General features: G+C 33.1%; 1 protein-coding gene and 1 long non-coding RNA gene across 8 annotated transcripts; one reads left to right on the plus strand and one right to left on the minus strand.

Moving 5' to 3' along the window:
- Positions 1 to 654: 654 nt before the first annotated feature.
- LOC131143498 (uncharacterized) lies at positions 655 to 3,437 on the plus strand. Its single transcript, XM_058091848.1, has 4 exons — positions 655 to 796; positions 2,215 to 2,359; positions 2,791 to 2,863; positions 3,027 to 3,437. Exons 1-4 carry the CDS (start codon positions 766 to 768, stop codon positions 3,270 to 3,272), a joined length of 495 nt encoding a protein of 164 aa, XP_057947831.1. The 5' UTR covers positions 655 to 765; the 3' UTR covers positions 3,273 to 3,437.
- LOC131143499 (uncharacterized) lies at positions 2,883 to 13,525 on the minus strand. 7 transcript variants are annotated; one of them, XR_009133519.1, is made up of 5 exons: positions 13,235 to 13,473; positions 12,175 to 12,233; positions 10,107 to 10,182; positions 4,400 to 4,564; positions 2,883 to 3,252 (listed from the first exon to the last, which is right to left on the minus strand). It is a non-coding gene; the product is annotated as an uncharacterized LOC131143499 (long non-coding RNA). The 7 variants fall into 7 exon arrangements; XR_009133517.1 differs by having other exon boundaries at positions 2,883 to 3,257; XR_009133518.1 differs by lacking the exon at positions 2,883 to 3,252 and adding an exon at positions 3,788 to 3,943.
- Between the last annotated feature and the right edge of the window lie 199 nt (positions 13,526 to 13,724).

The following is a 13,724-nucleotide window of genomic DNA, read 5'->3' on the forward strand; positions in this document are numbered from 1 at the left end:
CTATATGATAATTTTTTCACATGAATTTTGAAATATTTGATACACTTGTAAGATGTTCAATATAATATTTTTATTTAATTTTAAATTGATTATATCAAATTTAATTTCATGTAATCATATGTAATACTTATAAAAATTTCCAATGTGCCTTTTCCCTCCCCTCATATTACAATCTAAATAACTCAACATAAAATGAATACCATTCTGTATATTCTTTCCGAGCAATTATGCAATTGTTCTTTTTTTTTAATAACCCGAAAACTATAGCTACCATCATGCCAAATTGGATACTATGGCGCGGGCACCAAACTCGGAGGGTGAAAGCCGCCCGCCCATTGATGTACCCCTGATAATTCACCGGTGTAATGCCTCAAAGGAGAATCGAACCTGTGACCTTAGGGTTTTCAAAGTTACAAGCTTGTCCTTACCGCTTGAGCTGGTCGGGCTGAACTAATTATACAAGTATTTTAAATGCGTTAATTAAATTCCTTTCCAAAGCATGGAATAACCCATCCCACAACCTCTTCTACACGTAATATAGAAAGAAGGGAAATATAAAAATATTCAGCAATAAAGATTTTGCTTCTTCTTTGAGAAATGCAATATGCTCTTCCCACATGACAAGCTAGCTAGCCTCTTTCATTAGTACTGCTCCAAGCATTTTAATTTGGGTTGGATAGAACATATGAAACTACTTCCATGAATCATATTGTCCCAAGCTTGCAAAACTAGAAGCCAAAGATTGGCCAAAACTAGAAGCCAAAGATGGGCCAATCCTTGCAAAAACTCACTGCTGGTATCTCTCTCTCTCTCTCTCTCTCTCTTAACTTTATATATTTACATCATGTTAGGAGTATGAATTTCGAGATTTAGATTTGAATTTAGATAAATTTGAACAAAATTTGATATAATGTTATTATATTTTGTTCAAATTCACATAAATCCAAATCTAAAACCTTCCTTAACTATAGGATTAGTATCAATCATGCATGCTGCCTAGTTCTTTTTTTTGGATTTTGCAATTTTCCCCTAAAAAAATTTGGATGGTTAAATAAGAATCGATCATCTAGATTCTCTTCATGTTATACTTTTCGGGAGATTCGAACTCTTTTCACCACTTTTCGAGGACATGTAAATAATTATTGAGCTACATGTTTGGTTGTTTGGATGAAGATGTGTGAGATATATTAACTTAGTGCAAGATTGAGAAGTAGACTTTTAGTCATGTTTGAGATTTTGAATTTTGAATATTAAATTTATATTTGTTTAAATTTATACAAAATTTGATATAATTATATTATTTTTTTTTTTGTCAAAATTTAAGATCAAAGCTTCCAACTCTTAAAAAATAGGCAATCTTATTAACTCCCGATGAGAGGATCTAAATCCAAATGAATCGTATCTTTTGAAGCTATTTTATAAAATTGTCATTATCCTGAAAACAATGTGAATTTTTTTTTGTTCTCCGATGCATATATACATACATAAATATATAATCTAAAAGATTGAAATAAAATTTTCTCATTATTTTCTCAATATATTTAAAGTTATGAATTAATTGCCCACAAATGTTAATAACTAGTATTTACACACACACACACACACACACACACATATAGTCAATATAGTTGGCTGGGACACTCGGACCAGCTTAAGTGGTAAAAGTGACTTATGATTTTGGTGATCATAAGGTTACGAGTTCAATTCTCCTTTGTGGCATTATCCCGGTAAATTACCCGGGGTGCGACAATGGGCGGGCGACTTTCACCTCCTGGGTTTGGTGCCACACCATAGGGTTCAAAGTGGTGCGATGGTGGCTCGAGTCCCCAGGTTATCAAAAAAACAAAAAAACAAAAAAACATGTACACATACTATGCCCTATTTGGAACTTGAAAAATTTTAAGGAAAGAAAAGGAAAATGTGAAGAAATCCACTTTTTCATGTTTCGTTATCGAGGAAAGTAAGAAAGAAAATAAAAAATATACTAACTCAGTAAATAAAAATATAATTTTACGAATCATTTACATTTAATTTTTCTTAATTTTTAATTATTTTAAAATAAATTTTCATTTTTAATAGCATTTGGTATAGAAAAAAAATATAATAAAAATGAATTTTTTTTCCCCTTTTTCAATCAAAATCTCTCATCCAAACAGACCCACTATATATATAATATAAAATTATATGTAGAAATTGATACATGCATGCATGCAGGAAGTGATGAAAAGAAGGCCAACGAAATTGGTCCCATAATAGTAAGCTGCTACGATAAGCATTTCGGAAAGGCAAAGAATGGAAAGACTGCTGCCGTAAGCATATCGAAAGCCGACTTCTACCAAGTTGTCTGCGAAACTGTCCAGTACTCTCTCTCTCTCTCTACATACTTTATGATGAAATGAAATCAGAAGAATTATCATTTTCCATTAGAAAAAGGAACGAAGATTATTGCTTAGAACACCTTCATTTTAGAACCAAATTCTTTGTTTTTTGTTTTTTTTTTTTTCTGTTTTTATTTTAATTTTTTAATCTGTTTGAGGCCGCCGACTTAAGCTATATGAGGTAGGTAGCCTAAGGTTCAATCTCGATACCTCCCTATCTTATAGAAGTTACTAACTTCATCTAATTATGTCTCCCAAATCATGCATATTTCGTATTCTCGTAATTTGTTGAAATTAATTGATTGTGTGAAAAACTCATATTATCTTGAGATGCCACATCACTTTTAAAAAATTCTGTTATGATTTCTTAATAATGAATAGCGAACTCGATCCAATTTTATCTATTTGACAGAGAAATAAATGAGAAGTTCGGGAACACCCAATTTCGCATACCCGAATCCGAAAGCCTAAAGAAAGCATACGAGGTAAGTACTAGCTGGTCGCTTTTTCAAATCATGAACAATATATGCACTAAAACATGTATATGTATATATATAATTGCATTCAACATTTAGCAATCACTACTTGTTTTTATCCAACTTGATCTTAAACTATTTAAATGGCATAACCAAATATTGTGATTTGTAGGCTCACCACACAGGGATGGGAGAATTAACGAGAGAAGAGTCCCAAAATATCATTCGAGATTTGATTCGTGGCACGGGGTTTACAGGCAGTGGAGCAAAGGATGTGTTGCTCTACATCTTCGGAGTGCCGGCGGTGACATTATTTGTGAAGCAACTGGTGGTTCCCCGTGCAATCCCCAATGCAATCTTCATTCCTGGCGTTACCTCTGGCACTGTCTTCCTTCTTGCTAAACTTCACAAGTTATAAGCCACTCATCATTTATCAAGAGTAATGTTATTTCTCACTATATGCATTGTTCACATATATGCTCTTTTTAAATCAATAAGCTCTGATTTGTTAGCATATACGATCTTCACGCAATTGACTTTGGATCTTTGACATTCCTTAATCTTTATTGTGATGATTTACTTCGGATCTTCGTTAGTTAAATCTACAGCGGACAAATGCGACCGTCAACGGTTTTGTTTCCGAATTACTTTCTATTTGAAACTATCGATGTAACCATCGACGGTATAACTCTCATTAAGCGTGTCGAGCTGTGATGCATTGTTAACAATGATCATAGGACGACATGGTGATGCAGGGTTTGTGTGAGGTTCGGTCCCAATATATTGGTCACATCAATCAATAATATCACCACTTTATGACGGCAACATTATCCTTTATTGCACTAAATTGTGGGATTGTCATTGCTAATGGGAGATTATAATAGAGACAATGGGAGATTTATAAGGGTATTATAAGTAAGGAGTTATGAGTAAGTTTTGTTTTTAAGAGCATCTATTAGTTTACTTATGTATTTATTTATTGAAAATATTTCTAACTATTTAATTTGCAATTGAAGGATATTTTAAGGCAATGAAGGACAAAACTGAATGCTGCAAAATGGTCTCTCCCTTTAGGGCCGTTTTGTATCACTGTCAAAAATTATAAAAACAGAATCAAGAAACTAAGATTGAAAATAAAAAATAGAAAATAAAAAATAAGGGCAAAAAATTTAAAACTAACAACCTGTTTGATTAGTATTTAGGGAAAAAAAATAAATTAAAATTTTAATTAAAAAATATTCATTTTCATCTTTAAATCAAATATATTTTTTAAAAATGTGACTTAAATAAAAAAAATGCAAAATAATATAAATTAAAAATATTATACTAAAAATGAAAATTATTTTAATCATTTTTCTTAATTGTTATATTTTCAAAAATCACTTAGCAATTTTTTGTATAAGACAATTGACAAATAGTAAAATCTTGAGAAACTTTGTTCGACTATTTTTGAAAAACTTAGTTTGCTTACAAAGAAATCGCCTTTAGTTGTATTTATTTGGAAAATTTTAAAATAAAGGACTACTGTAAAGGTGTAGGTCTTACTATATAATGTGCAAACAAAGTAGGATGTCAACACCCTAGGGTGTGGTTCAGGTGGCAGAGCTAATTCTGGGAGTGCGGCTCGACGGTCAGCAGTAATTGCTTCCTAGGTTCGATTCCTGTCCCTGGGCTCTTGAAATTTACCTCCCTGTGGAATTGTGAGGTCGGCTTCACGGAGCGTGGAATTAGTCACGAAGCATAAAATGCACGTGGACACCCGACAATATTCCAAAAAAAAAAAAAAAAAGGATAGGGTGTCAACAATTGCACCTTATTATAAATTTTTCACTTAGGATGATAGAAAGATACTATCTTACGGCATATGAAGGGGAAGGCACAAATTTAAGATTGCATGCTATATAGCAAAGTCAAAATCTTATTTTGAAAAAAACACGAAAATAAAGAAAACGCTTTAATTATTTATTTACACATGAAACGACATAGAGTGCATGAATATGCTATTTAATTTGTGCTTTTGTTGTTTTTCTTCAAGTCCGGGGATGAAGGATGTGAGATTTTTCTTTTACTTGGAGCTTTGGTTGATTCAAAATATCCCTTCTCAAATCATACGATTTTCAAAGGTTAAAAATCTTTAAATGTTAAAAATATTTATCATCTTTAGGGATAAGGAAAAAAAAAACCACTATATAAGTAAAACCTTTCCCTTACCTCATCATGAGTCAAATTAGATTTTAGGGGAAAAAAAATCAATTTTTTTGAAAAATTTCATTTTTTTTTAAAATTTTCTTTTAAAATTTTAAGACTATTAAAGGCATGAATATGTCAATAATATAATAATGTCAGTGATTAGACACACCAACACATTGGAAATACACTAAAGCACACACTAATATCTAAATAATACAAATACATTATATATATATATATATATATATATATATATATAGGTGTGTGTCTGTAGTTTGGTATATGCATATTAATTTATATATGAGTGTGCTTCAAAATGTATCTGTATATAATATGTATATATATATATATATATATATATATATATATTTACATAAACACATAAATACAAATGAACACACATATATATACATATCCTACCTTCTTAACTGTAACGAGAAGTTAGAAAATGATTCTTTTGACTTTTTTTTTTTATTTTTACAAAATGAATATTATTTGAAATGATTATTAATCGTGTATGTGAATGTATGTATTATTATAAGAAAAATTATTTTTGACGACGACAAAATTTGTTCCTAAAAGTCACAAATTTATTGCTAGACTTCCAACGATAAAAAGGGTGTCACTAATTTTTTTTAGGGACAAATTATGAAATTCTTTGTGAAAAAGTAGTCTTTAGAGACGAAATAATTTCGTCCCTAAATATTCTAACTACTAAATTTGTATTTTGTGATAAAAAAACAGTTTTCCCTAAAAATAGTAAAAGTTTCGACAATGAAATAAAGTAGTTCCTAAATAAGCATAGGAGAGGAAAGAAAGGTGTTGACAATTATCACGACATCAATTAGTAACAAAATATGTTCGTCCCTAAAAGTATTTAGGGAAGAAAAAAAGCCCTCCCTAAAAGTTGCTGGTAATAGTAAATATAATTTTAGTGGCGATACTTTTAGCAACAAAACTTTTATCGCAAAAAATAATCTTCCCCCCCCCCCCCCCTTCCTGTTTTTGTTATGAAAAGAAATGTAGTTCCTATACAATTTCTATATCAAAAGCATTAAATATTTAACTTCGCTACTAAAAAAAATCAAAATGCATTCCATATTCAATTCAAATACACGATCAATAATAAAAAAGAAGACCAAATACTGAATGAAATATTCAAAATGTTATCACATGAAACCATCCAAAATGTTAACAAAAATGCCCAAAAATATAATTATGTTCACATCTCCAAAAAAATATCCATGCCTCCACCTGAAACCATCCAAAATTTTAACTAAAATGCCCAAAAATGTAATTGTGTTAACATCTCCAAAAGAATACCCATGTCTCCAACTGAATTACACTAGCACATCTTCAAAGGGGAAAAGACCAAACAAAAAAAAAAAATCGAAGTAACATAATGAAGAGACTAAAATTTTAAATAAAAGAACTAAAACAAATATATTTCACGTTTTGAGAACCTAGAACCCCATTTTTTTACTTGTTTTGTAGGTCCTATGGTTCAAACTTGGGAACCACTGACTCATTTGACGTTGGTTTAGTTCCTACCAATAATTTTACTTAAAAGCACGGTGACAGTAGATGATTTATGACAAAAACATGCATATTCGACGTTTTTGGTACATTGACCCCCTTTTTTACTAGTTTTGTAGGTCCTACCGTGGTTTTAAATAAAGGCCGCGACCGTTACGTAATGTCGTTACGTAATGGTTTTTTGGGTTACCGATACTGTTACTGCGAAATTGGTGGGAATAAAAATCACAGCCATAGCGGCCGTTACGGATCGCGACTGTTACATAAAGGCCGCCGTTATATAACCGCTATAGGAATATTACGCTAAAAAATTATTTTATATATTACTTTTTCTTCTCACTTTTTCCCTCTCTTTCATATATCATTCTCAATATACCTAGTGGCAATAGAGGGAAAAGATTATAATGAGGATGACAATGATCAAAATTTACTATTTATTTAAATACTCACAATAGATGCATTAATTAACAATTTGAAAATACTAACTTGTAAGGAAAATATTTATTTTGATAATATTAGTAATGTGATATTTATGTTCTATATTTTCCAACTTCAATCTTCTTTCTTTTCTAACTATTTTATATCTGTATTATTCATATGTCTTATGTGTCTAATAGATTAATGGAGTGTATAATGTATTTTGTTTTATCAATTGATTTAGCACACATAAGAATTTATCACAGATAAGAACGATGAGAAGTATAAATATGCACACACGTAATTTTTCTATCAATGGTGGTTTAAAACAAATGTAAATTTGTTGCCCTTCCCAAATAACTTAGTTACACGAACTAAAGGATCCAAAATATACTAAAACTTTTTCTAAGAAGGGCTAAAAGCTTAAAACATGCAAGTACGCTGATATGCACAAGGGTGTGTGTACTTCAAAAAAAATTCACAGCCGTTACACCCGATTCTTGTTATGTAACATCCGCTACCCCCGCTTCCCGTTACACCCGTTACCGTTATGTTGTGCTACCCATTACCGCGATTTAAAACCATGGGTCCTACGGTTCAAACTTGGGAACTATTGAATCGTTTTGACGCAAGACTAGTTTCCATAGGTCATTTTACTTAGGAGTATGGTGGCGGAAAATGGTTTACGACAGCAACAAAAAAATGCAAATTTCACCTTTTACAAACCTTGAACCCTATTTTGGACTTGTTTTGCAAGTCCTACGGTTCAAACTTGGAACCGTCAGCTTGTTTGACGCAAGACTAGCAGTATGGGTGTAGATGGTTTATGACAAAAAACAAGCATATTTCACGTTTTGGACACCTTGAACCCCATTTTTTACTTGTTTTGCAAGTCTTACGATTCAAACTTGGGAACCATTGGCTCGTTTAACACAGCAATAGTTCCTCTGGGTCATTTTACTTAGGAGCATGGTGGCGGTAGTTGGTTTATGACAAAAACAAACATATTTCACGTTTTGGGCACCTGAACCTCATTTTTTACTTGTTTTGTAGGTCCTACGGTTCAAACTCGGGAATCGTTGGCTTGGTTAATGCAAGTTTAGTTCCCACGTGTCATTTTACTTAGGAGCACAGCAGCGGTAGATGGTTTATGACAAAAACATGCATATTCCATATTTTGGGCACTTTGAACCCCATTTTGACTAATTTTGTAGGTCCTACGGTTCAAACTTGGGAATCATTGGATCGTTTGATGCAAAACTAGTTACCATATGTCATTTTACTTGGGAGCATGGGGGCGGTAGATGGTATGTGACAAAAACACCTATATTTCATCTTTTGCGAACCTTGAACCCTATTTTTGACTTAATTTTGTAGGTCCTATGGTTCAAACTTGGAAACCATCGACTCGTTTGATGCAAGTTTAGTTCCCACATGTTTACTTGGGAGCATAGTGGCAATAAATAATTTATGGAAAAAATATTCATATTTCACATTTTGGACACCTTGAAACCTCATTTTTTACTTGTCATGTAGGTCCTACAATTCAAACTTGTGAACTATTGGCTCGCTTGACATAGGATTAGTTTCCACGAGTCATTTTATTTAGGAGCATGGTGGCGGTTGATGGTTTATGACAAAAACATGCATATTTCACGTTTTGGGCACTTTCACCCTCATTTTTAACTTGTTTTGTAGGTCCTACAGTTCAAATTTAGGAACCATAGGCTCGTTTGATGCATGACTAGTTCTCATAGGTCATTTTACTTAGAAGCACAGTAGCAGTAGTTGGAATATGAGAAAAACAGGCAGATTTCACATTTTAGGCACCTTGAATCTTATTTTTGACTTGTTTTGTAGATCCTACAGTTTCAAACTTCGGAAACGTTGGGACGTTAGACGTAGGACTAGTTCCCATGGGTCATTTTACTTAGGAGCATAGTAGCAGTAGTTGATTTATAACAAAAACAAAAATATTTCATGTTTTGGGCACCTAGAACCCTATTTTTGGCTTGTTTTGTAGGTCCTACAATTCAAAGTGGAGAGTTGTTGGTTCGTTTGACGCATGTTTAGCTCCCATGAGTCATTTTGCTTAGGAGCATGGTGGTGGTAGATGGTTTATAACAAAAACATGCATGTTTCATGTTTTGGACACCTTGAACCCCATTTTCGACTTATTTTGTAGGTCTTACAGTTCAAGTTTGGGAACCGTTGGCTTGTTTGATGCAGAGAAAGAGAGGGTTTTTTTTTTTTTCTAAACACTACTATAATGGACTGATCTAGAACAAACCCTTGGGAAAGATGAGCAAACCATCTTGACAATAATTACAACATAAATCCTATCCAAACAACTAGATTTAAAACATTAACCTTATGTTTTGGAGAGGTATTGGTATTTGGATTTGGATTTTCGTGGATTTGGACAAAATGTAATATAAATTTATATTAAATTTTGTTCAAATCCACTCAAATGCAAACCTAAGGGCCAAAATTCATGCTCCCAAACGCAGCGTAAAGGAAAAAATAAAAACTACTAAATGAGTGAATGTTGCACTAGTCCCTTAAACTACACTCTAATGAAATCATCAAAATGGTCCATGCTAGTTGCTAGCCTAGAGTTCCCCCTCATTCAAGACAGCCAGTTAATAATGGTAAAAATAGGCCGTTTCATGCCTACCATGCAAAGGATATAATTAGGGTACCATAATTGTTTAACATTAGTAAATTAGAGGGTCATCATGCCATGTGATTCATTCCACATTTTGGTTGGTGTTAACTCATCATGTTGGACAACGAGCCTAAAGAAATAAGGGATTTATTTTCAGACATTTCAATTTGTCTTCTCAATGTAAGGGTCTTCAATCTCAGTGAATTTCACCTAGAAAATCTTCCAGATAACATAACCACACCTACGCATAGATTCTTTTGATTTCAAATTTCTGTTGCCCAATGTTGTAATAACAACATATTAATACAATTAATTACTATGTTACTCTTAGGATAGAGAGAATCAACACCTCATGCCACTAAACCTGCAGATTTCATTAGACATTAAGCCATGTTATCGCTGTAGACGATAAATAAAAAGTACTTACAAGATGCTACTCACTTTTATAGTAGGGTTGCACAATAGGGAGACCTAGAGGAGTCGTCCACCGAACAAGTTGATTATCTGATGCAATAACCTGCAGAAATTCCATTGTACAACAATTCAGAATTCAAAACAGATTCTTTGCTTGGCCATACTGATGCCAAACCAACTCAGGTACCCTATATGTGACAGGAAAACAAACCCTAGCACAATCCCCAACAAAAATAGATAAATTTGTCTGTGTGTGTGTGTGTGTGTGTGTAAGCACAACAAAGAACTTTCTTTGACCTCCAAAGTGCCAATTTAATTTTTGGTATTTTGAATTATAGGATTATAAAAATTTGCAAGATCAATCAAAATTGTTTTGCACAGTTAAATAAATAAATAAAACATAACATATTTATCATAATGACCCAAACAATGTAAGGTATATATTTATTGTGTTCTTTCAACAAAATAAGCACATTCATCAAATGTGATTAATTAGTTAAATTAAATTGAACAACATATTTATCATAATGACCCAAACAATGTACGGTATATATTTATTGTGTTCAACAAAATAAGCACATTCATCAAATGGGATTAATTAGTTAAATTAAATTGAACAACTGACTCCTGAGATTGCTAGATTAAAAAGTAAGCACATTCATCATATGAAATTAGTTAGTTAAATTAAATTGAAAAATTGACTCTTGAGATAGATTAAAAACAAAAAGGATTCAAAATGGCAAGGGAATATTCAAAAGTTTCTTACTTGAGAAGTGAAAATATGCCCTCGTGCATGCCTCTTCCAATGTACAGCTTTGGCTACAGGGAAGTCAATACGCAAACAAACTTTTGGACAAACAATGAACAGAAACTTCATTTAAAAAGAAAGCAAGAAACTAATGCTAGAGGTTTGCCCAAGCCCACCACATTAAAAGACTAATAATTCGCCAGTTTGAGCGCTCTAAGTGTCTCCATAAAGTTGGAAGAAGAAATAGAGCGGGGGCAATTATGTTGGGTATCAAATAAATTGCAACACAATAGTTGTAAAATGACTGGTTCTGCCAATTTCTTCCTCAGCTGCTGAAAAATTTCAAGAGCCCTGTTGGACTCGCAAGAGAACTAGAATAGCCAGTTGATAGCACTACAACCCAAATGGCTGCAACTGCAAACTTCAGGAGGTATCGTAGTGTTTGGGTAAATTTCAAGTTCCTTTAGGCATTGAAACTAAAAATGATATCCAAACCAGATGGTAGGGACGACGAGAAATCAGAAATCACACATACTAGAAAAATGCCATTAAAACAGGAATACAACAGTCTTAGCGCTAGTAATTGCTGTAATAATCTTAGAGAAAGTTTTGTGAAGTTGAAGATAGGAAGAGGAGTGAAGGAGATAAAAAGTCTGGTGGCAGTTTCCTGGAGCCTTACGTGCAGCTCCAGGTCTGCCGTCTTATATACTAATAACAAAAGAACATGCAAGTCAACAACACCCCCATCACACCTCCTGACTACTAAAATAGCATTTTGTCAGTCCATGGAAGCATTTTCAAAGGTAATTGTGCTCTTAGATCCCTAAAGAGTGAAAATGCAAGCAGCCTAGGTAATTTTACCTAGAGTAGCAGCTAGGGGAGAGCAAACGGTCAGTTGGTCAAATTCGGTTAATTAACCGAATTAACCAAAATTTTCAGTTAATGAGAACTGTCAACCGAATTGACCGAATAGAGGGGCCTCACCGAACCAAATCCGACCGAATTACCTTTTCGAGTAATTCGGTTAACCGAATTAATTTGAAATTAATTAATAAAAACATAATATAATTGTAGATTTTACCAAATACTAATTAACATATTAACAAATTAACATATACTAATTAACATATTAACAAATTAGCATATACTAATTAACATATACTAATTTATATTTAAAATTTAATTAATTATTAAATCAGTTATTTCGGTTAACCAAATTAACATTCCTCTTAACCATACCGATTAACCGAACTTTATAAAACCATAACCAAACCGACCGAACCTGTGTTCCTAACCGAACTGACCAATTTTAGTCGGTTAATTCGGATTTCCCCGAATTATGCTCACCCCTAGTAGCAGCAGAGCCATTTCCCAGCTTAGCAATCCTGTTGAGCTCCTCTTCCCATCTGCATGTGGGAATGTTCAAAGAAATTGTAACCTTATGATAGAATTGAGTGGAAAAACCAAATTCAAAGAAAATCTGGTTTCTTGATTCTAAGCACAGCTGACCTAACAGACAATCCAAACACTGATTATTGCCCCATTTTGAGATGGCTGGTCTAATTAAGAATGGGAAAACAGTATTGCTAATGTTTCAAGTCTAATTAAGAATGGGAAGTGGCATTGTCCAAGAACATCTAGTTCAATTTCGGAGCATAGAAATTTGGTATTAAAAAACTAATATCAACTAGTGAATAAACTAAATAAATATTTTGTAGAGCATAAACATGTGGATTATAGTTTTACTAAAATCAGCCAGCGAACAAGTGAATATTCATCATCTATAATAATTTCTTTCAATGCTACAAGACTCCAATAAAATATATATTATTGACATGTTAGATTAATATTTGGGGTGGCCTATTGGACATGCTCACAAACTGCCTGCATTAGTGATTTTTCTAAGTGAATAAAATAACAAATTGGTCTTATCTAGTCTTGAAAGTACAACAACCAAAAAAAGAACCCATAAAAAGTCTAAACTCAAGGAAATAGATATATAAATACACTCCATAGAAAATATATCGTCCACACATGACAACACAGATAGAGAAACTTCTCATAAGAAGCAAGTGAGCTAATCACAAACACAATCACAAGAGAACATATTTGGAAAAATAAAATTAAAAAATAATAATAAATCAACTAATTATCAGTTCTGAACACAGACCTGAATAAAATAAAAACTTTTATTTCAATCACAAAAAACCACAGTAAAACCCTATACAAATCAAACAAATTCCAAACCGTTCAAATCCTATCTTTACATCATAAACATCAATAGAAACATCATTCCAAAGCATAAAAAAGCCCTAAAATCAGAGAGAGGGAGAAAAATAGTTCAAATTGTAAGAGCAAGGAAAAGATGAAAAGGATGAGAGAGAGAGGAGGAGTGAAAGGGACTCACAGGAAGTGGCGTCGTAGGTGGTGGGAGCCCTAGGTGGTGGTGTCGCAGGAAGGTGGTCTTGCAAGCGGCTGCGACTCTAGCTGGGGGCGAAAGCCGGTGCTTGTAGACCAAAGACGGCTAAGAAGGGAAATTGGGGAGATGGAGATTGGAGACGAGGAGACGATGCACACTGCTACCATTCGAATGGGATTAGGAGTGGAATAGGGTTCAAAAAATAAAAAAATGACGCTGTTCTAAACTCGTCGTATTAAAAACCTTTAGCGACAAATAAATCTTGTCGCGAAAAATCCCTACAATCATGGCTGAAACTGCCCGTCAGCCTGGAAATACATTTCCCGCCTTATTTATAGCGATGACATTATGAATCGTCACTAAAGGCCTCCTTGCACTATTTTTTCATAACGAATTTTCATCGCTAAAAGTTCTATTTAGGGACAAAAATGAGTTTGTCATTAAAAACAATTTGTCGCTAAATAACATTTTTCCTATA

This window comes from Malania oleifera, chromosome 11 (genome assembly GCF_029873635.1).
Source record: "Malania oleifera isolate guangnan ecotype guangnan chromosome 11, ASM2987363v1, whole genome shotgun sequence".
In the NCBI taxonomy this organism is placed as follows: domain Eukaryota; kingdom Viridiplantae; phylum Streptophyta; class Magnoliopsida; order Santalales; family Ximeniaceae; genus Malania; species Malania oleifera.